This window comes from Manis pentadactyla, chromosome 14, assembly GCF_030020395.1.
Source record: "Manis pentadactyla isolate mManPen7 chromosome 14, mManPen7.hap1, whole genome shotgun sequence".
NCBI classification, from domain to species: domain Eukaryota; kingdom Metazoa; phylum Chordata; class Mammalia; order Pholidota; family Manidae; genus Manis; species Manis pentadactyla.
The window spans coordinates 8,174,997-8,201,720 of record NC_080032.1 but is presented as its reverse complement, the minus strand read 5'-3'; the positions used below and the strand labels follow the sequence as shown (position 1 = coordinate 8,201,720).

The 26,724-nt window shown below is 47.1% G+C and overlaps 1 protein-coding gene across 3 annotated transcripts; it reads right to left on the bottom strand.

The window, feature by feature from the left end:
• Positions 1-74: 74 nt before the first annotated feature.
• On the bottom strand, positions 75-26,653 carry NIPSNAP1 (nipsnap homolog 1). 3 transcript variants are annotated; one of them, XM_036908843.2, is made up of 11 exons: positions 26,522-26,653; positions 19,283-19,382; positions 9,224-9,351; positions 8,981-9,026; positions 8,634-8,728; positions 5,517-5,587; positions 5,231-5,371; positions 4,899-4,930; positions 4,460-4,554; positions 3,229-3,312; positions 75-1,222 (listed from the first exon to the last, which is right to left on the bottom strand). In XM_036908843.2, the coding sequence occupies exons 2-11, from the start codon at positions 19,354-19,356 to the stop codon at positions 1,158-1,160; spliced, it is 831 nt and encodes a 276-aa protein (XP_036764738.1). In that variant the 5' UTR covers positions 19,357-19,382; positions 26,522-26,653; the 3' UTR covers positions 75-1,157. The 3 variants fall into 3 exon arrangements, with proteins under 3 accessions (XP_036764738.1, XP_036764739.1, XP_036764737.1); XM_036908844.2 differs by lacking the exon at positions 26,522-26,653 and having other exon boundaries at positions 19,283-19,562; XM_036908842.2 differs by lacking the exons at positions 19,283-19,382; positions 26,522-26,653 and adding an exon at positions 15,051-15,190.
• Between the last annotated feature and the right edge of the window lie 71 nt (positions 26,654-26,724).

Sequence of the window (26,724 nt, the reverse complement as noted above, 5' to 3'; positions counted from 1 at the left end):
AGGTGGAACTGGGAAGCTGGCCCTCCCATTGGCACCTGCCAGAGTTCCTTGTGGATGAAGAAAAGACACCATGGTTTATTGTAAATATTTAATTGGTTCCATCAACAACTCCAGCACAAGTTTTCCTGAAACGGAGGCAAAATCAAGCTACCCAGAGGTTCATGAGGTGTGGGGGTCACCAAGGAGGCCCCCAAAGTCGATGACCCACTCCACGCACCCAGTGGCCTAGGAGAATGAGGGTTGATGAATGTGAAAAAGCAGAAAGGAAGGCAGGATGAGGGAAATACAGGTCCCGGCCCGTATCTTTGCCCGCAGGAGGTAAGAAGGGAGTGTAGGAGACTCCCCATGCAAAAGGGCTGGAACTACATATTTCAAGTTCTCAACTTCATTATGTAGGGAAAAACAGATGAGTCTGTTTCCAACTGTGTTAAATTAGGAACCTCATTAAGTGGTCTTGTCACTTCTGTTCTTTCCAATTCTATATTCCAAATTCTGCAGTTCAACCCCAAGTTTTGAATTTTAAGTCCTACCTTCTGTGTTCTTGTTCCATTCTGTTTTCTGCCCCCAGATCCTTCCTGGCTCCCATCCCTTTTCCCAGCTTTTTGGATGGAATATATAGACCTCCTGCTGATTTTGAGGATTTTCCCCTTTACTTCCTGAGGCGTTTTCTCCAGGAAAAGGGACTTTACTCAGACTGACCAGCAAGTGGGTGGCCCAGTGGATACCAGATAATTCTTAAGAGCCTGGCCTGCCTGGTTTGACTTCCTCCCTTCCCATCCACCTCTAATCACTGGACATATACTATCTTTAGTGCAACTAAAGCTAAACTGAGGATTTCCATAGTGCTAATTGGGGGCTGGTGGTCTTGAGGTAAGGAATCTTATGCGGAAACGTAAGAAGACATAAAAGGTTGCTGTTCTTCAGAGAAATTAAAACTGCTTCCAACACAGGAGAAGAGGTGGTTGGGGAAGGTAGGAAGCATCTGGGCAGAGCTGTAAGTCCTCAGAACCCTGTCATCCTTCAGCTGTCACTACCCACATCCCCTGCCCTCAGAGTCCTCCCAGATCTGAGACAAAACCAAGACAATAGGACTGGGAGCTTCTCTGTCCATGGCTGCTCTGAGGGAGAAGGGGAAAGAGGTGGAGTCACAGGCAGTATCACTGGAGAGGTGAGATCTTCAAAGGAATCATGATCCGAGATTCCATGTGTCGCACCAGGGGAACTGCGGAGAGAAAGGCAGAGGTCACGGAGGGGACTGAGGTGAGCCAACCTCTGAAACTGGCCTTTGAAGGAGAAAGTGGCCTGGAATGCTGAGACAAGAAAAGCCCTACTGCCTTCCTGGAACAGCCCATGAAGAGAGCCAGATCTCCCAAAATGTGGGATAAGAGGAGACTTAGGTGGTCAATGAGATGCAACACTTCTTAATTTTCATAATCACATATGAATTTTCCTGTGGGTGTGAGAAAATATCTAGTAAAAGAAAAAATGATTCACAGATATCATTGCTCAGGAGAAAGCTAGGTGAAGACCAAAGTAGGGGGAGTTAAAGAAAAATATCAAGAAAATAATTATGGCAGTAATATACTGGCAGGACAAAAGCTGCCAGGGTGTCCTGAAGTGGTTGAGGTTGGAAAAATACTGATTTAGTTCAACTGGCTCATTTTACAGATTGGGAAAGCTGCAGCCCAGAGGGGGTCAGCCCAAGGTCACCCAGGAGGTTAGACTCTTTCCTCCTGCTCAGAGATGTTTAAACTTCACCGTGCATACAGATTACCTGTAATTATTAAGTGCAAATTCTGATTCAGAGGGTCGGGGAAAGGGGTAGAGATTCAGTAATTATAACAAGCTTCCAAGGGATGCTGATACTGTCATTTGGGACCACACTTTGAAGAATGGGGCTCCCAATAACTCCTTCAGGAGGTGCATTCTCCCTCACACTAGCTGTTAAGTGTGGACGCTCAACTGTAGGCTCCCCAAGGGCAGGGATGGGCTCCTGTTCATTGTGCCCCCGGCCACCTGCCCACCACAGTCCCTGGTGCAGGGTGAGGATTCCATCACCCCCATCAACACCTACATACTCCAGGTGGTTCTTAGGTCCCAGCAAAGTGGCAAACACCATGAGCAAATGCTTGCTTGAAAAAATTTGCTGTGTGCTTCCTCTGCCAGAGTCTGGGTGAGACACTTTTCAAAAATTAGCTCCTAGAATCCTCCCTCCAGCCCTCCAAGGGAGGCACTATCACCTGGACATCTTACAGAGGAGGAAACAGCCTCAGTGAGGTGAAAAACCATGCGTAAGGTCACAGTGCATGCTCAGCTATTCTGCTTCTTGGAGGCAGTGACTGCCTGACTGTGTTACTGTCCCCTAGAGCATTCACCTAGGACTTCCTGGATCATGTAGAGTGGGCCCCCAGGTTAGAAACCCACTTTTGTTCTAAAAGTGAGGTCCTTAAGATGGCTGGTTAGCCAGAGACGGGTAAGATTCCTCAAGGGAGGAACAACCTAAGACAGGCACAGTTGCAGGGGGGCCATCAGGTGAGAAATTGGGGATCAACAGAGGTGAGGCTTAGAACCTCACCCCCTGTTTTGAGAGAAATCTTCTGCATCCGTGGATGTTTTGTTGCCCTTGTCTAGCTTGGATTAATACTTAGTCTATAGGCATAGACCTGATCATCTACATTTGCCCTTTTACAGCACTAAATTATGTTTTCTACCTTTATCTTGCATCTACCTACCACTTTAGCATTTTATTTAAAAAAATAAATAAGGGAGAAATGTGGGATTCACATATAAATCAAGTATAAAAATCAAATGAATAATCATATCTGACTTGATTGTTTATTGTTCATGATGTGTGATCAAAACCTAAAGTTTCTGTGATATGACTGCCCTTGCACTGTTCACCATGTAAGAACTTATTCACTACGTAAGAACTTGTTCACCATGCTTCAGAAGATCAGACTGATGAGAATTAGGCTTGGGGTTGATTAATGATTGTGCATTGAGTCCCCTATACAGAATTTTATTGTTGTTAACAACCATTTGACCAATAAATATGAGAGATGCCCTCTCAAAAAATAAAAATAAAAGTGAGTTCCTTATTACTGGAGGTGATCAGGTGAGGCTAACTCTCCTTGCAAAGGGGATTCCATCCTCAGGGCTCTTTAGCAGATGACCTCCAAGGGCCTCACTGACACCACACCCCTGCTCCCCAAGGAGGTACTTACTCACCTGTGTAGTAGACATTTTGGTCCCAGCCCCTCTTCCTCCAGGCAGCATTTCGAGTCTCCTCCCGAGACTGCAGATCTTTATAGGCTGTGGAAAGGGACTAGCTCATTCCTCAGACACAGAGGATTTAATCCTGTACCCAGTGAAGGGCCCATCTTGCACTGTCCCAAACCCTTCCCTGATGTCTCTTCCTCCCTGATGCCTCAGACTATTAGTAAACAGTTTGTTTTGATAATCTCACCCAATCACTACATTTGTTGACAATTGCCAAATTTATGTTTCTAGCCCAGAAATCTCCCTGGGGCTCCAGACTTTCATAACTAGAGCCCATCTGATATCTCCACTTGGATTGTCAGCGTCTCTAATATAACACTTCCGAGGGCCAAATTCACACTTCGGACCCCTTCAATCTGCTCCTCCTAGGGTCTCAGTAAGTGACCCACAGCTGCTCAAGCTGGAATCGGGAGTTTTTGAGTTCTCTTCTCCCTCCTTCACCTCCCCCAGACAATTCATCCACAGGCCCATTGGCTCCACCTCCAAACTAATGAATCTGTAGACTTATCAACAGCCTCACTGCCTCCAACTTAGGTAAGGCCACCGTCCTCTCCTGCCTGATCTAGTATAACCATTTTCTGATGCCGTTTCCTCTCTTGCTCCCCTATAAAGCACTCTTGGCAAAGCACATGGCAGCCAGAGGAATCATATTTGAACCCAAATCTGTTCATGTCATGCTGCCTAAAATGCTGCAGCAGCCCCGTTACATAAATCCCAACTCTTCCCCACAGCCTGCAAGGCCTGCCCTGCTCCTGTCTCCTCACCCTCCTCCCCACTCTCTCCACGCTGGCCTCTCGCATTTCTCAAAACCCTGAAGGCCTTTCCCCACCACAGGGCTTTTGCACGTGCTGTTGCCTCTACTCAGAATGCCATTCCCTGGCAGTTCACAGTTGGCTCCTCCTCACCCTTTAGCTAGGCTTGTATTTTACCTCCTCAGAGAGGCCTTCTTTGTCCATCCACACCAATGTAGGTTCCCATGTTTTTCTCCATCACTTTTCCCTGCCACTTTATTATTTGGAATAATCTGAAATTATCTTTTCTGTTATCTTATGTCTGAGGTACTGTCTCCCTCTGCTAGAAGATAAGCTCCACAAGGGCACTAATGAATTTGATTTGTCTACTCAGAGTGACACTGGGGAAAGGGGACTAGCAGAGGGCTCCTGGAGAGTCCCCAGCCTACCCCAGAGATGGTGCACAACGTAGAGCTCTCCTATCTGCGAGAAGAAGCCGCCCACCGCCTCCTGGTTCTCTTGCCGGTACTTGATGGCCCGAGCCCTGAGGATGGCAGTAGAGTGTGAAGCCAAGGCCAGGGCCAGTGCGGAAGGCCCTCTGAGGTGTCCCCAGGCTGATTTCTCAGGCACACTTCAAAGAAGGGGCCTGAGGTAGGGCCCCCGGCTCTCAGAGATGATCAGGGAATGGGGTGATGGAGGCACAGCCACTGGCTTGGAGGCCTCACAGTCCTCTAGGAGATCCTCACCTCCTGGTTGGATCCTTTTCCTTGATCCAGGAGGGGCAGAGGATGCTGAGTTCCCTGACATATGGCCCTAGGAAAGGTAGTCCACCAGGGCCTTGGTGGGCAGGTGGGCAGGACTCCCCCACCCCCCAGCACTGCCACTCACCAGTTGTTCCCCCACTCAATCATGGTTCCTGGCTGAAAGAGAACCAGAGAGAAGATGGGAATGAGCCCCCACTTCAGATTCCCAGTGTCACTGCTCAGTGGAGATGGAACTTGTCATGTCTCCCCAGCCCCAGGGGCCACGGACTTGCACCTGAGTGTGCACGGGTGTGCATATGTGTGTACACTCCTCTGTTCTGAGCCCAGAGGAGAGGAGAGGCCAGAAGCCTCAGTCCAGGTGTTGGGCACAGGGCCCACCCACCTCGGGGTACCTGTAAAGCAGCACTGCGGCAGGGAAGGTGGGAGGCAGGCAGGGATCTGGCGGGAGGGAGGCACCTTGAGCTTGTATGTCCTCAGCTCATAGATGTTGGGGCCTGCTCGGGGCTGTGGCTCATTCCAGAAGCTGAACTCAAGAAGCATCTGATTTCTCCTGGAGAGCAGCATCTGGCTCCGCTCCTTTCGGAACTCCAGGTACTCCTGTGGGCAGGGCAGTCTGGGCATGGCAGCCAGGATGTGCCCCTATCCCAGCACTATGTCCCATGGGTCATCGGTGGCAGCCCCCAGCAGAGGGCCGAGTCCAAACTAATATTCAGAGAGGTCTGCCGAGTGGCTGCTGACATACCTTGTTATTTTTTAGCTTGTTCATGCAGTCCATGAGGGCTGGGTAGCCGCCTGAGAATCGCCACAGGTGCACTGTGGGAGGACAGGAGGTACAGGTCAGGGAGCCACTGGGACCCTGCCCTGCTTACCCCAAGGCTGGCTGAGTGTGTCTGTAAGGGGGCAGTCTCCAGCCTGGCTGCCTGTGCCCCAGGTCTCTGAGCTCCCTCTGCCTTGGTGGGCTGCAGTGCTGGGCAGGGGTAACCCCAGACACAGCCCAAGAGAACTAAGTTTGAGCTCCAGCTCTGCCAGTTGGCTTTGAACTTCTAGGCCTCGATGTCTCCACCTTAAAATGGGAATAATGCACCCTCTCAACTTCCCTTAAATAGCACAAGAGGATCAAGGAGCAACAGCACACATAAAATTGACCACTGGGTCTGTGAGGGGCAGGCTGGACACAGGGAGTGGGTAGGTCCAATGGCTAAGATGGAATATTCCAAGAGAGTGAATTCAGAAAAGAAACCAAGGAACAGAACAGCATGTACAATATGATACCATATGTGTTTAGGGATGGGGGGACATGACCAGACATGCTGGTCTACGTTCCATCTCTTGATGGAGATCCGAGAGACTGTGAAGGAGATGCTCCTGGGGCAGAGAAACTGGGACCTGAGGATTGCAGGCAGGAAGGAGGGTGACTTTTCACCAAATACTCTTTGTACTGTTTGAATTTTTTATCATGGCCTCTGTACTGGAGTGACGTGTTCCCTCTCTCCCCAAGCTCCTGCCTACCCACAACCTCAGGATGTGACCTTATGTGGAAGTAGGGTCTTTGTAAATGTAATCAAGCTAAGATAAGGTCATATTGGGTGGGTCCTACATTCAATGACTGATGTCCTTATGAAAAGGGGAAGATTTGGACACAGACATAGAAAAGATACCATGTGAAGAAAGAGACACAGAGAACGCTATGTAACAATGGAGACAGAGACTGGAGCGATGCATTTACAAGCCCAGGAATGCCAAAGATTTCTGATAACCAACAAAAACTGAAAGACGCAAGAAAAGATTCTCCCCTAGAGCCTTTGGTAAGCACGGCCCTGCTAACACCTTTATTTCATGCTTCTGGGCTTCAAAACTTGAGAGAATAGATTTATGTGATTTTAAGCTGCCCAGTAGTTGATACTTTAAAGCAGCCCTAAGAAACTAATACACCTTCCAATAATAAAGAAACCTAGTTATTGTGAAACAGAAGAAAGGAAACAGTCTTGCCATCCTTGGGAATAAGGCCGAGACAAGGCAGGATGTCCCCAAAGAGTCAATAGGGCAGGCTTAGAGCAGAGGGCAGTTGGATGACCAGCAGTTTGGAAGCTTAGACCCTTGTTACTTCCCATCCCCACCCTGTCCTTCACCTGCCTTTTGATACCATCTGTGCCTTGATTTCCCCATTTGCAAAATGGTCTGACACTGTGGTTTAAAGACCTCTTTGCCCAGAGAAACAGCAAGACTGCTATACAGATGGAAGTCAATGAAGACCAGGAATGCTGACCTGTGCAGGAGGGATTAACCTAACACTGAGGGGCCAACAGGGAACTGTGACAGGGCCTAGGGCATCCTAGGCCCATGAGAAGGAAGAATTTTCTAACTATCAATGGAGTCTCTCTAGAGGATGGATCAGCGGTTCTTACAAATTCATTACAATGTAGAGTCTGGAGCCCTACTCCCAGGGGATGGCTAGAGAGTCTCCTCCCCAGCTTATTCTATACAGGGAAGAACACCTCAAGATACACAAAATGTAGGACACACTTTTAAAACTCAGGATCCCATTCCTTGAAGTTTGTTTTCCAACTAGCACACACCCAAGAGAACCCAAAAAATACACTGAGTCATGCCTCATATGGGAAATCTGTACAGGCTGGAACTGAAGACACGTTGCTCTTATCTGCCTAGCGATGTGTCCATGTCTATAACTGAACAGAATAAATGACTAAGGGAATCTATCTACCTGCGAGACAGATGTTTCTAAAGACACAATCATCACAGCTGTGAAAGGATGAGGTAGGTTCGCTTCTGAGGGAATGAGCTCCCTGTTGCTACAAGTGTTCAAGGGAAGCTTACAGGGCCCTCTATCAGAGCTGCTCCAGGGCAGTGCTGTGTGCTTGGCAGCGTCTAAATCAGCACTGCCCAAAAGGAATTTCTACTGTGACAGAAATGCTCTATAGTTGTGCTGTCCAACACGGTAGCCACAAGGCACATCTGTCTATGAGTAGGCACTTGAAACGTGACTAGTGTGACTAAGGAACTAAATTTTTCCTTTTCTTTAATTTTAACTAATTTAAATTAAATAGCTACATGGGGTTAGTGGTTACCATCCTGAAAATGCAAGTCTAAATGCCAAGGCCCCTGTGAGTAGCTGAGATGCTGTGAGTCAACCAAAATCAGTATGTGCCAGCCTAACAGTTGATGCCAACTGAGGTGGGTATGTTGGGGTGGCATAAGGCAGGCTGGGGGGACCCCTGGGAAGCTGTTAGGAACCAGCTCAGATAATTTTATGTGTTTATTCCCCAAATATGTGCTGCATCCTGGGGATTCAGTGGCAAAGAAAGTCAGCAGGGGCCCCGCCCTCCCAGAATTTAACACCCATATAAGGGAGACAGACAAGTACATTATGGGGCACACAGTCAGGGCTGTGAAGGGGGAAGCCAGGGGAGGTGCCTGGCCCAGCTTGGGTGGGGGAAATCAGAGGAGGCCTCCAAGAAAAGGTTATGTCTAAAATAAAAGATGAGTGGAGGAGTGAGCCAGGTAAAGCAGGCAAGGAAGAAAGAAGGCTTTAGGCAGAGGAAAGAGCAGGAACAACGGTCTGAACCGGTGGGTGACAGTGTGAAGACTGGAAGGAAGTTCTGGTGGACAGCGCAGTAAGCAAGGAGGAGGTGGCAAGAGGAGGTCAGTGGCTGGGCAGGGAAGGAACCAGAGCGTCGTGGGCCATCCTGAGGGCAGAAGGGAGCATCAGCAGGCATTTGACCAGGGGATGGGGCTAATGAGGACTGCATTTAGAAAGACAGGGAGTGGAGGGCAATCAGGTGTGAGAGGAGCCAGAGACCTGGGCTGGGTGGCAGTGGAGCTGAAGAAGTGGGCACCTCACCTGCCTGGTCCTGTTCTCCGTACCATGTGTTCCAGTTGCCCACAAGCGAGCAGGGGTAGTCCTCATCCAGGTGTAGCTTGGGCAGCACAGCCTCCCTATGGGAGGAGCAGAGAGAGCAGGGAGGGCTCACATCAGCCACCAAGGCCTCTGAGATAAGGGTTCCAACTCAAGCCCTCAGGGCTGGGCCTCAGTCTCCCTATCTCTAGGATGCAGAGGCTGGACAAGATGTCCTTAGGACTTCTAGCTCTGGAATTGACATGCCCTGGATTTCTGCAAGGGGCAGGGGGCTGGGATAGAGTACCCCACCGCAGCAGGGCTAGGACTGGTGGATGGAGTGGGGTGCTCACGTCAGGCTGTTGTAGGCATCCAGGCACTCGGGCTTCACATTGTGAACTGCAACAGAGGACAGAGAATGGGAGGTGAAATGGAGGATACATGTGTCTGCAGGGAGCTGGGGTGGGAGAAGCCCCACAGGACCAGGGCTCCCAGGATAGCTGGGGATGTGTCAGCCCTTTTCATGTCTCAGCTGGAGCCTTACGGGCCTCAGAGACCCTGGGAGGGACGGCCGGGCCAGCTCAACAGCCACTCACACTGGATCTTGTAGAGGTTGCTGGTCTCCTTCTTGGACAGCAGGGTGGAGTGGGCATCCTTCCGGGGATCCACTTTGTGCACAAAGAGGGAGCGGAACCAGCTACCTTCATTGTCCTTGGAATAGAAGCTGCAGGACAGAAGAGTTCAGGGGGACATGCAGGGGTTGGAAGAGCCCTGGCTCTTCCATCTGCTCAGATGCCCTGCTTCCCCAGGCTGGTAACCCACATTTCTGGGAACAGGGCCATGGAATCCAGTGGTGGCTCCAGTGTGTGAAATGTCACTGGAGCCAGCCGAGCAGACCTGGTCGTTTCTACAGAAATTCAGCCTGCCCAGCTCATTTCTTGATGCCTTGCAGGGCCCCAGGAGACCAGGAGAGGCAGCCCCACATCCCACCTCTCTCCAGCCTCCCTGCCTCCACCTCACCCCCTTCCAAGGGGTCCTCTACTTTGGCCACACATCTGCAGCCCCTTGTCAAAAGAATCAATTCTAAACCCACCTTGCCTGATGTCCAAAGCCCTTGATAGCCCAGCCTATCTTGTTGGCCTCCCCTCCGGTCCCCTCCCCGCCCATGTATCCTATTCTCCAGAACAATATCCTCCTTCCTGGACACACCAGGCTCTATTACTCTGTGCTTTCTTTGCAATTTCTGTCTCCTCTGCCGAGAAAGCCACACTCACCACCCTCCCCAGCGCTCACACTACACTTGGCCTGTGTCCCTTTCCAACCCTTAAAAATGGAGAGCCAAAGACAAGCTTTGTCCTTAACGAGGTCACAGTTCTCTGGAAGAAACAGGCCTTTTACAGCCAGAGGTCTTTGGGGGAGCCCAGGAGAGCAAGCCTGAACTTGGCCTCTGGCAATATGCACAAGCTCTCTAGAGGATGTGATCTGACCAGTATCTGAATCTCCAGGGCTGATACGGCAGATAAAGACAGACAGAGTAAAAGGCCTCGCAAGGCACGAGTCACCCATTCATCTGACCAACACTTAATTCACAAATATAATAAAATATCTGCCCTGTGCACCTTGATAGGATGCTGTGAGAAGTAATAAATAAATGATGGGCTTTGTTCAGAGCTGAGGGACCTGCCATCAAGTCCTGCCAGACCATAATGGTACTCCCCACATGAGGTCCCAGCAGAGGTGGGGCTTATTTTTAGGCTGCCAGAGGCTTTAAATCTTGATTAACAGCATTGGTGGAACTTGTAACCAGGCTTGAAAAGAAAGCCTCTCACTGGATGACTTCTTCCAGGGAGCCTAGCAGTGGACCCTTGGGCATCCATAAGTCCTATTATTTTTTGAGTCCTTTCTGTGGCTAGAATAAATGTCTTGCAAATCAAATAACTACTTTTTTTCCAAAATATGGACCAGTACTGGGACCAATGAAATAAAAAAAGCATCTTAAAGTAGTGATGCATTTGTATGAGCACAGAGAAAGATGGGTAAGGGTATCTGAAACCCAATACTGCTTATCTGGATGAGCGGAGAGGGAAATGGTTAAATTTTTTTTTACTTTTTAGTTTTTTGTACAGCTAAAAAAAAAATTGTTTTAACTGTTTCTGAATTCAAAGGCTTTCTGTCATTGTGCATCTATTTGCTTCATTAACAAAACACAAAAAGAGAACTATTATCAGATGGGCAGTGTGGTCTGTGAAAATTTTGGACCATAATAAAGGAGTTTTGCTATAGATATGATTCACTGAGGACATCCTCTGTGCCAGGAAATCAGTGATCAACTTTTCTGGAGCATGATCCTGCCGAATCTAGGTAATGATGTTGTATGTTGATATTATTAGTGTCCCCATTTTTGAGATGAGAAAATAGAAGGTCAGGGATTTTAAAGAACTCGCCCAAGGTCACACAGCAAACCAGGGGCGGAGCTGAGGCTGGAACCAACCCAGAGCTCTTTCCTCCAAAGCCAGCCCCCCACCTCAGGTGGGGAGCCAACGTGGGGAGCATCAGTCAGATAGTGTGAAGAACTAGGTGTTTCAACAAAGCCACTGGCAGAGACCTGACCTTTGGTTTGAACATAGATGAGCTGCTTCCCCTGGCAGGGGTCATGGCAGACAGTAGAGTAGCTATTTGTCAACGAAGACCTTTGCTCCAGGATTGGGCTTTGAGTAATTTATTAACATCAGTACAACATCAGTACTGACCAAGATAAACAGCCAAGTGGCCAGACATGAAGAAAGAGCCTGGGGGCTGGAGTGCTGGGGAATGGAGGGGGGAATCCAGGGGCTCCCATGGGCTCCCATCTCTTCCCATCACTCTCTTATCTTTCCTGCCTGTGGGCTTCAGTTTCCCCACGAGTCAAATGAGCAGAGTGGAGCAGCCTATCTCCACAGATCTTTTCTACAGGTAAAGCCCAACACAGGTAAAGAACCTGTCCAAGATCCCACAACAGGTCTGAACTCGAAGCCAGTATCTTTTCAAGAGTTCAAATTTCACTTTCTCAGTGAAATTGCAACATTCTCCTACCCTTGACCTCCCCAACCTCTCTCACCCTGCTCTCTCATTTTTTCCCTAGCTCCTTCCAACACATTATACTTATTATTATTATTTGCTTATTGTGTGCCTTGTTTATTGGCTCCTCACTAGAAGCAGCCCCACAAGGACAGGGATCTTATCTGTCCTGTATGTCCCTGCTGTATTCCCCATGTCTGGAATGGGGCCAGCCCATGGCACGTGCTCAGTCCACATCCGGGAAATGAATGAGGAGTGGCAGGTAAGACAGAGCTGCCTGAAGATGATGAAAGCTGGAAGGTAAGGAAGACAGAGTGGACCTTGGCTCAGAGTGTGGGCTCAGGGCCCCTTTCCATCCCCACCACCACAGCAGAGTTAGTGTTTAAGAGCACAGTTTCTAGCCAAATCCAAGTGCTAATCCCAGCTCAGCTGTCTCTCTGAGCCTCATATTCCTCATCTGTAAAATAAGGACAATAGGATGGACCTTTTAGAGAAAGGGTCTGGCATAGCAATGCAGCTAAAATCATGGCTCCTGCCTCCTAATTTATCTCCCAGCTCCATCTTCCCCCATTTTTCCTTATCTTCTGTGGCTCCCCACTGAGTACAAAACAAAGGCTGGATGTCTCCACTTGGGATTCGAGCTCTCATCTACTTTGCCAAGCTTTCCAGAGTCAATGCCCTTTTAAATTTGGTAATCACAGAGCCAGGATTCCCTATTACAGTGGTTCTCAAACCCACAGCCATTAGTGTGACCTAAGCAATTCTCAGGCCCTGTCCCAGAAACTCTGAGGGTGGGCCTGGCAATCCCACCCAGGGATTCTGATACGCGCTCAAGTTTGAGAATCATTGCTCTACAGCCGTCTCAATTTCTTTTTCTTTTTCTTTTTCCATGTAATCTCAGTAAGTCATCTCAAAAATGCCAAAGATTCTGGTATCTCAACTTTATTAAGAATGCCTCTTAGGCCTAGAAAAACAAAATACAGCTTTGTCTAATTTGCAGGAAGGAGCTGCCCCAGCTGGACCAGTTCAGCCCCTTCCACAAGAACACCTCTCGTATTTCTGCCTCAACCCATCCATCATTTTCAAATGAATATGTCTTGTCTCCCCAGCCATACCAGAAGCCACTAGCTAATATCCTCCCCCCTCCCAGAGTACCCAGTACAGTGCTCTTTGGCATGGGAGTTGCTCAATAATATCTGTTCCAGATTAGAACTTTTCAATAGATGATACATTTGCACTCTAAAATAGGGGGATCAACAGTCTGATGCCTCCTCACATGAAACTGCTCCAGAATGTTCTAGACTTATAAGCTAGGACGCTCAGCTCTATGCACATTCCGAAACACTCTTGTGTTTTGAGTTGACTGACTTTAGAAAGGGACCACATTTCTGTTTATTGTTCCAGAATTGTGTCTTTAGGTGACACACTAGAAGAACTAGAGGAATTTAAGTTCGGTTAACAACAGGACTACTGGTGCAGCAGTAACACTATCGGCTATTTATTGAGCACCTGCCAAGTGCTGTGAGTGAATCCTCACAATGCTTTTGAGAAAAATGAGACTCAGAGATATTCCCTGACTTAATCAAGGACAGTTAATTTATAGCCAAGAGGATTCCAATTCAGATCCATCGGATTTCAAAGCCCACGCTCTGTCCCGAACCTCAGAGGCCAGAAGGGCTGCAGCCAGCTGCTCTAGTCAGCACAGAAGAATATTCTCAGATATCCAAAGAGGGAAGGGCGAAAATAACTGTGAAGCAGTCCTTCAGGGGCTTGTGTTAATCCAAGTACCTTCACAGCAATCTTGTAAAAAAACATCCAGCAGGTGATCCACCAGCCCCACTTTACAGAGGAGGAAACTGAGGTTCACAGAGTTCAGTGCCTCATCCAAGGTTACCAAGTGGGGGAGTGAGGAGCAGTAGGCTGCCTCTATGTCCCATGCTCTTTTTTGACTTCTGGATTGTCACACAAATGGCTCTACCACCTACAGATGCTGTAACTCTCCAAAAGTGAGGTTCCACCCCCAGCCTCCATTTCCTCATCTGGAAAACAAGGGGCTCAGGGAAGGGGTCCTTGAGGCCCTTTCAGCCCATGGAGCTCACACAGAAACTGTTTGAAATAGAAGCTTGAGCAAGGAGCAGCATCTGTTCCATGTTCACTAGGGACTAAAACCTTTTTAAATCTTCAACACTATTTTACCACCCCATTTCACAGATGAGGAATCTGAGACTTCAGAAAGTCAAATGACTCACCCAAGGTCACCTCAGTAAGCCAGGCTTCTTAGATTTACTGGTGCCAGGCAAATTCCAAGCTCTTTCCATGACATCAGCTTTCCCTCCAGTTGTTGGGCAGTCAGAGCACATACATAATTCCTCTTTTACAAATTCCAAAGGCCCCACTGTGCTGTGCTCTAACATCTCATGGCCAGGTCTAACAGAATTCTAAGGCTTCGCACCTGAGCTGCTGCACAGGCAGGATCCCTACTTCCTTTCCACAGGTGCAGGGACAGGTGTCCTCACTTCTCTGGCAAAAGTTCTTTGACCAGACCACACCGTCCTGACCCCTGTGCTAGAGGCTGGGAAACAGAAAAATGAGGTGATGGTCTAGAAGGGAAGATGGGCATACATGTATGGGGTGATAAGTGCAGAGATGGGGGAAGTACAGGGCGCTGGAGCCAGATAAGGGAAGGGTTGCCCAGGGCCAGTCAGAGAGGCCAAGCTCTGCCTCAGCCCAGAGCAGGGGCCAGACAAATGCCCAGGCTGAATGCATGGCCCTGCCAGCCTCCCTCTCCCAGGAGGCCACCAGTTGTGGTACAAAGAGCATGGGGTGTCAGGAGACCTGGGTCCAGATCCAGTACTTCCATGGAACAGCAGGGGGAGTGACCTTGGGCAACTCCCATCCCTCCCCAGGCCCCCCTGTATTGTTTGGTGTTGGGGAGTAAAGGGTCTGTGCATGGGCATCGCCCTTGGGGATCCCCAACTGCTCCCTCCCAGAACTTCCCAAGGGAGGATTGCCTCTTCTAGAAGCCCCCAGTGGGTGCTATCTCACAATCACCGCGAAGGCCTGGGGAAGGGGCCCCTCCTCCTGCCCTCGGTCGGTTCTCACTCTCTAGGTCCCAGGACCTGCCCCTCCCATTCACCCCATCTTTCATTCTCTGCCCCGAGCCAGGAACCCACTAGGACGAAGACCCTGCGCATACCTTTCCCATTACCCCCACTCTGCCCAGAACTCTTCCCCAGGCCTAGATCTTGCCCTCGCCACTAACCCATACATTCCAAGCCGGAGTCTTTGCCCATCCCCTGGGCCCAGACCCTGGCCCCCGCCCCTGCACCTCCCGCGCCCGCCGTCCCCGCCCAGCCCGGCTCTCACCGCGCAGCAGCCGCATCCCCAGCGCGGGGCCCCGGGCCCCCCATTAGCACCCGCGCCGCTGCAGAGATGCTACACAGCCGCGGAGCCATGTTGGAGCCGTGCAGGTTGAAGGCCCCGCCCGGCGGAGGCGGGGTGCCAGTAAGCCACGCCCACAGCCCTGCTGGCCTCCCTCCGCACACAGCCAGGTAGGCGTTGCCTGCCTCGCGGTACCCCAACCCTCAGAAGCTGGGCGGAAGTCGGCGTTCTTGTCCTCTGAGCCCCTGCAACTTTGCTATTGACTTGCTCTGTGACTTTGGGCGAGCCGTTTACCCACTCTGGGCCTCAGGGTCCACCGAGGTAAAACAAGACTGTTGAACAATAATACCGGGGATTCTTAACTGGGCATTCAAGGATTAGGCCGAGCGTCAGTAAGACCCCTGAAATTGGGCTTTTTTCTGGGGAGGAGGGGGTCTACAGGCGATGTTTATCACATCAAAGGAACAAACCCCCTAACAACTGAAAACAAGTGACAAGGCCCTGGGCCACAGGGACGGTTTTTCTCCATTTTCCCCTTTCCATTCCCCTCTCTGCCCGGACCTCCTGGGAACCTCGCCCCTCCTCCCACCTGCCTAGCTCTTTTGCCTGTCTTCCAAACTAATCCCTTCTCAGCCTACAATCCCCCAGGTTGCCGGGGCCAAGAGCCTGCAGACTGCACGGCAAGGACAAGGGTCCTTAATTGCTTCCAGAGGGACATGGATACATGTATGCACACCACCCAGAAGAATATCTACCACCTGACCCGTGGATCCCTTCTGGAATGCTTGGGCTGGGGAAATGAAGAGTAGGCTTTAATTTGTGATTCCCTCAACAAATATTGAGTTTCCCTGGCTAGGACCTGTGCTAAATGAGACACCAAAGGTGGGCAGAACAGCAAGCCCCCAGCCCTCCTGGGACTTAAGGCCTGATAGGGACAACAAAATCAAATCAGCACTAACTTTTAGCCCCTGCAGGGAGCCCCTTGGTCCTCCTTCCCCTACATCTTCTGCCTGACACATTAAATACTCAACTGAATAAGTGAAAAATACACTCAAAAATATTTTTGCCATTGCAAATGAAGAAGTATGGGAAGTATGAGGACTTACAGTGGGAGGGGAAGAGAAAAAGGGAGGTCCTGAATAGACTCTGAGAGTCAGTGATGACTTCTTTAAGAAAGTGATGCTTGCACTATGAACATGTAATCTGTGATTTGTTTTAAAAGGAAACTATATCATCATGATAAATAGAAAACCTGAATCAATTGTCACAAACAGGTAGAATCATTAAAATAAATGCAATGAAACATCAGTATAGCCGCTGCCCTGTAGCTCATGCTGTGAGCCTGAGGCCTGCTCTGTCTTTAACAAAGAGCACAAGAGGGGTTAGAGACACAGCTGGGCCCAGTGGCTCCTTGGCATTATCAGAGGGACCAAAAGGTCATTCTGGAAGCTGGTATAGTCAGAGTTCCCAGTTGCAGCCAGTCAACAAAAGCCCAGGGGAGTAGATGGGGGTGCTGCAAATAAGGTGTTACTGGTGTCCTTCGGTAGAGCTGCCCTTACCTTAGGATAGGAGTGTCGCAGGTGTGGAGAGGTGGAAGTGAAGGGCTCCATCAGGCCTTAGAGGAGGCCTGACTTTGGACTTAGGCTTTCAGTGATAAGTAGTTTGCCAGGAGAAGGAAGCAGGGCAAGAGGAACCTTAGGCAGAGGAAGCAATGTGTACACAGGAAGAACTGGGTTAGAATTATTCAGTACAATCAAATATAATTAAGTGATGATGTGGAGGCAGTTTCTTACTCAGTACAGGAATACTTTTCCAACAAAAGAACAAGGAGCCTTGGTGACCTGTCACTGAGTTATGCCAGCAAAGGTTGCATAGCCACGCACTGAGGGTACTTGGCAATGGAGCCTCAAAAAGCCAGGACCCACAGACAGGGAGGGGCAGGCCCTCCTGATCCAGGGTGGGAGTCCTCACCAAATCCGTGGTGTTTCTGGCCACCTCTGCGGGGGAGAATGAGGGAGGGCAGACCTGCAGCCTCCTTATGCTGGTCTAGGCATTTCCAAGAGGGTTTTCCCATCTCCCCCCAACTCAAGTGAGGCAGAAGGATCAAAGTAGGGGGCTCCAGAAGCATGCTTCCACCCCTGACCAGAGAGGTGGGAGATGGGTCTCCCTCGAACCATGCCATGTGAGCAACAATGTCACAGCTCACTGAAACTGCAGCTCGAGACCCACCCCTTACCCCAGCTAGGGTGCCCAACTCATCCCAGGTTACCCCATACTTTACCAGCGTTAGCACTGTAAGTCCCCATCCCAGGAAACCCCCTCTGCCCTGGGGAAGCCAGGAGGTTTGGTCATCCTAATTGTGGCCCTGTCTCTCTCCCCAGGGCACACAACTGCTTCATCCCAGAATCGTTTCCTTGATTATGTAATTCAATTTACCCTGCTTGAAGGAGTGGGGCATAGGGGCTTTCTTTGTGGCACTCAGTAATAGGCAATACTGGTTAACTGAGCACCTGGTATAAACAGGTGCCTACCCCATGAACCCTGCATTTGGGGCAGCAAACCAGATAGATGTTAAGACAACAATTCCACAAATAGGGAATTAGACCATTTCCAATTACTGTGGAATAAATTACCCCGGAATTTAGCAGCTTGAAACAATAAACATTTATTATCCCACATGGTTCCAGATGGGTCAGGAATCTAGGAGTGAGTGGTTAGCCGGGCTGGTTCTGGTTCAGGGTCTCCCATAATGTTGCAGTCAAGATGTCAACCTGGCCTGTGGTCGTCTGGAGGCTTGACTGGGGCTGTGTGATTTGCTTCTAAAATGGGTCACACACCTGGCAAGTTAGTGCTGGTTACTGGTTGGGGGGCCTCAGTTCCTGCCACATGGGCTTCTCCAGGTGCTTTCTGGGTGTCTTCCCTACATGGCAGCTGCCTTCCCCCAGAGTGAGTGATCCAAGAGATAGTAAGGTGGAAACTTCAACAGCCTTTATGACTAAGCCTTGGAAGTCACACTGTCATTTCTGAATATTCCATTGGCTACACATGTCAGCCCTGTTCAGTGTGGCAGGGGGCTTATAAGGTTATAAATATTTTTACAAGAGTATAAAAATATCTATTGAAGAATGATGGGGGCCATCTTGGAGGCTGGCTACCACAATTAGGTTTTGTACTAGGCCCAGCTTAACTATTGGAATTGGACTCAGCCATCTTCTATGAGCAGGCCTCCCCAGTGTCATTGTCTTCTGTCCCAGAATCTGTCCCTCCCCTTCCCTTTTGAGGCCCCTTCCCCCCAACCACTGGGGCTGTGACATCTCTTTCTCATGAGCCTGTCCATTCCTCTCCTCTCTGCAGGGAGCTGACCCATCTCTCCTTCTCCCTTCCTCCCTTTCCAAAGCTGCCTTCATGGAATCCACCTTCATAACTCATTCTGAGGCCTGCTGCCTGACCTGTGAAATGAAATGAGAGAATCCAGGGACAAAGACAGATGGGCAGAGCCAGGGAGAGAAGAGAAGGCAGGTTCATAAGTGTAATAGATGGACAAACCTGCCACCATCTATTCTCTGGGACAAACAGATCATCACTGAAGAGGCTGCAGAAGAGCAAAGAGACAAATTACCCAGCCGTGACAGTGTCACCTGTTCCTTATTGATGGGCTTTTGTGCTCGGGCCCAGCTGCTTCTGAAAATTGCACAACCCAGCTCCTATGGGATCCTCAAACAGGAGTGACAGGGACAAGACAGCTTTTATGTCTCGGCTGGGGTCTGAGTCACATTGCCAAGTCTTTGTGTAGCATGTGTCATATACAGACATGAATTATGTGACTTTGCAGTGCCACCTTAAAACATTAACAAAATGCCACTTTACGTATAAATTGGAAATCATACAAATGCCAGAAAAAGAAAACACTTTAACTCTTTAGGTATTGAACAATTTCAAAGTTGTTGGGATGGAATGAATTAATGGGTGGATGAATGCTACTGCCACAAGGTAGCGCCACAGTACCCAGGAAACAAATGACCATATGCTGTGTCCTTGTGGAGCAAATCACACCGTTAGCGGGCTTTGGAATGTAGCAACTACTTTTTGTGACTATTGAGCTGTTATTTTGCCATATTCTATCATTATAAACCACTTTAAAAAAGCTGTAACAGCATCATTCTAGAACCCACAAAGTAGAGATGTTAGTGCTGAAAAATACTCCCCCAAAACGATACCTTTGGAGTGGCTGTTGGACGTGGTAAAACACCACGAAGACTGAACGACTGACATGGCAGGTGGTGCTGTTCATTTAGGAGAGTGTGGGTAGAAATAATGCTGCAAAGACACAAAATAGCATCAAAAATTAAAACATGGTAAGATGGTATGTTTATGAGTTGTGCAAGCACATTTCATCTCCTACTGTACATTAATTCCCATGGGGAAAAGGGTATTGGAATATAAAATTTTGAATCATGTTAAATTTACAGAAGGCATCCTCCCAGAAAATGTGACTTTTATGGGTCCCCCAACTATCCTGGCATAAATATGGCTCCTGGAGTCCATTCTTGGTAGGGCAGTATTATGGGTTGAATTGTGTCCTGTGAAATAATAGTAAAAATATATATATTTAGTTTCTGACTCCCCAACCCCCATTCCATTCCTCCCAAAACTCTGTAATTTCCTAAGTGATAAGATAACTAGAAGTACTTTTTGTTCAACTATTCGGTCTTTGACCCTGGTTCCTGACTCAGAGCTCCTGAATACCTTGGAATTTCCTGGGTGATAGGAATCACTTTTGTTAGAATGATGCAATGACTGGTGGGCTCCTGGATGGGGCCTGGTTAGCTGGTCACCAGAATGACCAAGTCATCATTAGAAGCTTGGGATGTTTACTCCATCCCTCCATCCTCCTGGAAGGGGAGAGGGACTGGAGATTGTTAATGATCCATTATACCTACGTAAGGAAGCCTTCCTAAAAATCCCCAAAGTATGAGTTTCAGAACTTCTGGATTGGTGAACACACAGACATGACTGGAAAATGGTGCACTCCTACTCTACCAGGACAGAAACTTCTGCTCCCTAGACCCTTCCAGACCTCATTCCACGTATTGATCTCTTCATCTGGCTCTTCATCTGTCTTCTTTATTATATAATAAACCAGTTAATCTAAGTGTTTCCCTGAGTTGTGTGAGCCATTCCAGCAAGCTATCTAACCCTAGGAGGAGATCACATGAGCCCTGATTTATAGCCAGTAGGTGAGAAGTACAGATGACAACCTGGACTTGAGATTGGCATCTAAAGGAGGGGGAGGTGTCATGGGATAAGCCCTTAACCTGTGGGGTCTGCACTAACTGTAGTTGGTGTCAGAATGGAATTGAATTCTAGGACATCCAGCTGGTGTTGGAGAGTTGGTTGGTGTGGAAAACCCACACATTTGGTATCTGTAGTATTGTGAGTGTTAGAGTAAAGAACACATATGGGCACATTTTCCCATATATGTCCCCTAAAAAAAAGAGATATTGAGGTCCCTAGTACCTCAGAATGTGACCTTACTTAGAAACAGAATCTTTACAGAGGTAATAAAGTTAAAATCAGGTCATTAGGATGGGCCCTTATCCAACAAGACTGGTGTCCTTGAAAAAGGGACATCTGGATACAAGGACAGACATGTATAGAGGGAAGGTGATGTGAACACCATGTAAAGATTGGCGGGGGGAAATGCTGTCACAAGCCAGCGAAAATTTGAGGATACCAAAAGCTGGAAGAGGCAAGGAAGGATCCTCTGCACAGGTGTCAGAGGGAGCCTGGCACTGCTGACACCTTGATCTTGGACTTCTAGCCTCTAGAGCTGTGAGATAATACATTCCTGTCATTCTAAGCAGCCCAGTTTGTGTTACTTTGTTAGGGCAGCCCTAGGAAACTAATAAAGAATGTCAGCTCAAGACTCAAATCTATGTACCACAGTAAGGAACACAGAAACGGCAGCATATTGCCAATTAGGCACAAGCATGCACGCAGGCCAAAAAATAGCCATTTTCCAGTGCCTGCTGTAGACAAGGCCCCTTACTGCTGGCTGCACACTATCTTTGGAAGACCATGGACCCAGAGCTAGAAACCTGGGGTTAGGATCCAGGCTCTATCTCTATTAGGATTTTTGTGTGGTCCTTGGTCAGTTACTTAGCTTTAGGTACCTCAATTTTCTTAACTGTCAAATGGGCATAACAATCTATTAATCATGAGACTTAAATGAGAATACATGCATATAAAAATGAACACTCAGTAAAAGTTTGATAAATATGTGCTTTTAGGTTTTATTATTTGCAATCCCATTTCCTATTCTCCCCATTTTAAGTGATGATGAAATGGAGACCCATAGACGGTAAAAACCTTTTCAAGGTCACACCACACCTTGGAGATAGAGAGTGCTCAATAAATATTAATTCCCATTGAAGAGGGACTTTTAAACATTCTTACAGATGAGACAACTGAGGCTCAGAGAAGCTAAGTTGCCCAAGGTCACAGGAAAGTAGACATTCTAGCTCTGGTCTGCTTCCAGTACAAGTGACATCTGGGTAAATTCAAAGAACTTTAGTTCCAGGCCTGAAGGGAATGAGTTCTGGTGATTTCCTAGGATGTTCTAGGTTCTTTCCCACTGTTATTTCAGATAGTTCTCTGCAGCATGCTTTCATTCAGGCTCAGTGCCTCAGGATGGCACATTGGAACACACCTTGGCCATGGCCTCAGTCTCAGGTCTCAGGTCACTCAGGTCAGGTATGTTTAGTGAGTCAGGTCACCTCCCCAAGCCTCAGGCTGCAGACAGGCCAGAACTTCTTGGTGTTTCTATCTCCACCCCATTCCAAAAAGAAGGGGATGCAGCTTACAAAAATACATCTGGAACATTGGTCCCATCATGAGAAACCGTAAGACAACCCAGAATTGAGAAACATTCGACGGATATTTGGCTGATGCTCTTTCGAAGTGTCAAGGTCATGAAAAACAAAAAAGACCTATTATACCCTGCAGAAGACTGTAGAGAATTAACTAAATGTTAAAAGGGATCCTGGATAGGATCTTGGAGAATAGAGCAGTAGTGGAAAAACTGGTGAAATTTGAATAGAGCCTTTACTTTAGGTGGGTAATAGTGTATCAGTGTTAATTTCTTGATTCCCACCATTGTACTCTGATTAAGACGTTACCGTTAGGGGAAGTTGAGTGAGGGAGATAGAGAAACTTCTATTTTTGTGAACTTTAAGTCTAATGTTAGTTCAAAAAAAATTTAAACATTAATTTATGTAAGAAACTGTTATATGACGTATTGACCAAAGGAAGACAAAAAAAGCCTTTAAGCGAGGCAGAGAAAGACAAATACCATATGATTTCATTCATATGTGGAATCTAAAAAACAAAACAAAGTAAATGAACAAAACTCAAATGCAATAGACTCAAAGACACTGAGAAGTGACTAGTGGTTACCACTGGCAAGGGGTTGGGGTGGATGAAGGGGATAAAGAAGCACAAAAGTCTCAATCATAATATAAATCAGTCACAGGGATGGAAGTACAGCATAGAGAATATCAATAATTCTATAACATCTTTCTATGTTGACTGTTAACTACACTAGTTGGGGTGAGCATTTAGTAGTGTAGATAACTATTACATCACTATGTTGTATACCTGAAGCCAATGTAATATTACATATCAACTATACATCAATTAAAAAAAAGACAAGATAAAAAAATAGTATGGATCCCTTTAAGTAAGGATCCCTTTAAGTAAGGATCCATAGCTGTATTAAAAGAAATATAGCTAAGTGTAATAACAACCAAAAAAACAGTAAAAACAAAAAACCCAATAAGGTAAGGAAAAAGTTACTGCAAAGTGAGGAATATGGGCAGGATAAATAAGATGAAGAGATGAAGACAAAGGTGAGGTGAGGCAAGGCCAGGTACAATTGCCAGACCAACTTCAAATTTGGCTCTGAGAGACCTAATAGCAAACGCCAAGAAGGAAACACAACTGGTTACATGATTCACAACACGTCTAAGAAAGGAAAAAATCATACCCATACATGGGATCCTATGTAGCCTCTAGAAAATTTTATTGTGGAATATTTAATGATACAGAAAAATATTCATCACATATTAATGAATACAAAATTAGCAAATCACAAAACAATATGCAGTATATGAAAGCCGTGGGTGAGTGGATTATGGCAAGTTAAAATTTGTGTTTTTTTCTGCTTGTACCAGTTTTCTATTGCTGTGTTAAAAATCACCACAAATTTAGTGGTAGTTACATTTATTGTCTTATAGTATCTCTGGGTCTGGAATCCACACAAGGCTTAGCATGATCTCCTGCTGGGGGTTTCACAAGCCTGCTATCAAGGTGTCAACTGTTCCATGGTTCTTGGCTGGATCATGTTTCTTCAGGATCCTCTTCCTAGCTCATTCAGTTTGTTGGCAGAATTCAGTTGCTTGTGGTTGTAGGACTGAAGTTCCTATTTTCTTGCTAGCTGTCAGATGGGGACCATTCTCCTCTCCCAGAGGCCACCCAGGGTTCCTTGCTACATGGCCCCATGGGCAGTTTACAACATGGATGTTTGCTTTCTTCCAAGCCAACAGAAAGCATCTCTCTTTATCTATAACCTCTAGATCCCTTTTAAGAGTTTCCCCCATTAGATTAGTCCCACCCATGATAATCTCCCTTTTGATGAACAGAACTGATTAGGGATGACATCTGCAAAAATCCCTTTTGCCATGTAAAGTAATATAATCACAGGGAATACTATAACAACATATCCATAGGTCTCATCCATGCCCAAGGGGGAGGATTTACAAGGATATGAATCACTGGGAGATATTTTAGAATTATGCCTACCACACTACTTATCTGCAGTTTCTGACTTCTTTTTTATGATGCATATGCCTTACTTGCAAAATAAGTAAAAACACAATGGAAGTTATTAAAAAATAAAATACAAACCAGTCTTCCTTGAGAAATACGAGTGCTGGAATGTAAGAGATGTTTCTCACATGGGTCTTCATAGAAAGGACTTTGTGTGAACCTTTGTCAGCTAAATCTCTATTGCAAAGACAGAGTTCCTCAAAGCTGTTTCTCCTAACTCCCTCAGCATAGGACACAGGCTTCATGATAATGTGCAGTAAAAGTCATTCTGTGAGTAGCCAAAAATGACACAGCCCAGTTTTGGGCAGAGGGGTCACAGTCTAGATTTCCTATGTGACATCTACAACAAATTAATTTAATCTGGGGGATGAGCTAATTTAATCTGGGGTTCATACATGTGCTTTGGATAAGTCTATCTATGAACTTCTTAAAACTATATGCAAAATTCTGTGGATGTATGCATTTCTTTGAGGAGAGAGTCCGCTGGTTTCATCAGATTCTTAATAGAGGGTTTTAACTCAAAAAATTAAAGAACTATTGTTCTAGAGAAGGATTTCTTTACCTTGACACTATACTGGATTTTTTTATTGTTTGGGGGCGATTGTTCTGTGTATTGTGAGATGTTTAATAGCATCCTTAGCCTTTACCCATAGAAAACAGGAGTCCCCCCAAATTGTGACAACCAAAAAAATCTTGTGGCATTGCCAAATGTCCTCTGGAGTTAGAGTACCTCACTTTGAAAAAGACTGATCTGGAAGAATAGAAGAACAAACTTAGGTGATATCTGGATTAAAACAGTCTTAGATGCAAATTGCATCTCTACCAATTATGATCATGGGTAAATTACCTCAGTTCAGGTAGTTTTCTCATGTGTAAACTAGGAATATAATACCTCTCCAATAAGGTTCTGATAAAGATCAAAAGAAATAAAGCATGCAAAGTATTTTGCAGAGTGCCTTATATGGTAAGCTCTTAATATATGGTAGCTATTAATATTGCTTCCAATGTTGAAACCATTAGTGTTTCCTCATGTGTTTTACTTACTCATTCAACAGATATTTATTAACTGGTGTTTGTGTACCAGATCTTTCTTAACAAGTTCTACCTGAATTATTCTTCCTCAAGCCCTTTTCTGGAAGGTACTATTATCACCTTTCTTTATTGTTTGGAAATGGCACTTTTTAATGCCAGCATAATATTCCATCACATCTATTATATTCTTGGCCCTGGCCTCCCTTCTGAGATCCAGACCCATATACCTACCTGGATATCACCCCAGGCACATTTCAATTCAACCTCTTTGGCCAATTAGCCCAGTGCCTTGCACCCAGGAAGCCTTCCTTGAAAATGAGCTATTACTGGCCGTCAATGTCATTTTTAGCTCCTGCTGTCTGGTCCACCTCTTGCTACTCCTCAGTGGGTTCCCAGAGTCACTTATTTTTCTGTGAGCCATCTTGGCCCTGGGTTAAAGCTCTGGTTTGTTGTCTGTGTGGAGAGCCTATAGGAGAATTCAGCCTGGTTTTCCAACCTGCACGCGAGAACTGTAGCACTGAAAATGGAGACACTCCCACGCCACGCCCATACTGCCCTGAGCAGTTTTGGGGTAGAAGTTACTAGAAGTAGACAGGATGTAAAGTTCTCCCACAGCAGCCCCACTGGTTGTGGCGGCAAATGATTCCCGGGGCCTGGCTGGTGCTTCATGACCCAGCAGGGGCCCATGGGAAAGAGCTAGATTTATGCCATTAGTATAGTTATAGCAACATTATGTGACCCAGAACTGTAGTTTATGGTTCTTGGGGTGACAACAGGGAGCAATTTGGCAGCCACGACCAGAAACGCAGGGCAAGGCAGTAGGCTCGGGGTGGGAGAGACCTTGGCTGCATTCAAGTCCCAGCTTTGCATCTCACTATTCAGGCGGAGACGACCAGCAAGTGGCTTAGTCCTGATCTTCCCGTTTCCTCATCAGGAGAGGGACCCGTGGTGAGGCTAATGATAGTTAACTTCCTAGAGTGCTTACCGTTTAGTTAAAATACAGGAAATTGTTTCTAGTCAACCATTAAGAGTTATTTTAAAATAGCATTTTTTCTTTTAAATACATAGTTATACTCGCCCACCTCACACACACCCTCGATAGGACCCTTGATGACGTTTACAAAATAAATAGTACAGCTATACGCTATATATTTCGAAGATGGAAATCATCCAGTACAAAATGAGAAATGCTTTCCTTTTTCGAGCGTTTGCCATCTACAAAAACAGAAATTTCATAAAATTCAACCTAATATGTATCAGCCACCGTTCTACAGCTTTTAAGGTATTAAGTTGCTTAAAATCCCCAACAACCCCGTGAGGTAGGTACAATTATTAAACACTCCTCGGTATTAATTAGTATTTCTCCTAAAGAGAAGCAGAAGGGTCTGAGGGAGAGTGCCGGCAACCTAAGCGGCCTCCACAAGCGACCTCAAAAGTTTGAGAAAAATAGAAGTCAGTATATGTAATTAAGTGCCAAACAGGAATATCTGCCGTATGGCCGAAATACACTCCCCTGCGGCGTCATACTCGGCACGTACTTGGTTGGAAGTGCAGTCCCTCCCGGGGTGAGGGAGGTAGCCGGCTCCGGGGACCGGCATCTGCCTCTACGTGTTTTCCAGGGAAAAGCCCGCGGGGCTCCGCCGCCTCAACCAGTCTTGTTGAAGTAGGCGTACCCCATTAGGAACAAAAGTATTCGGAGTGACGGCAGCGCTAGCCACTCAACACCCAGCTCTGGCGCGCC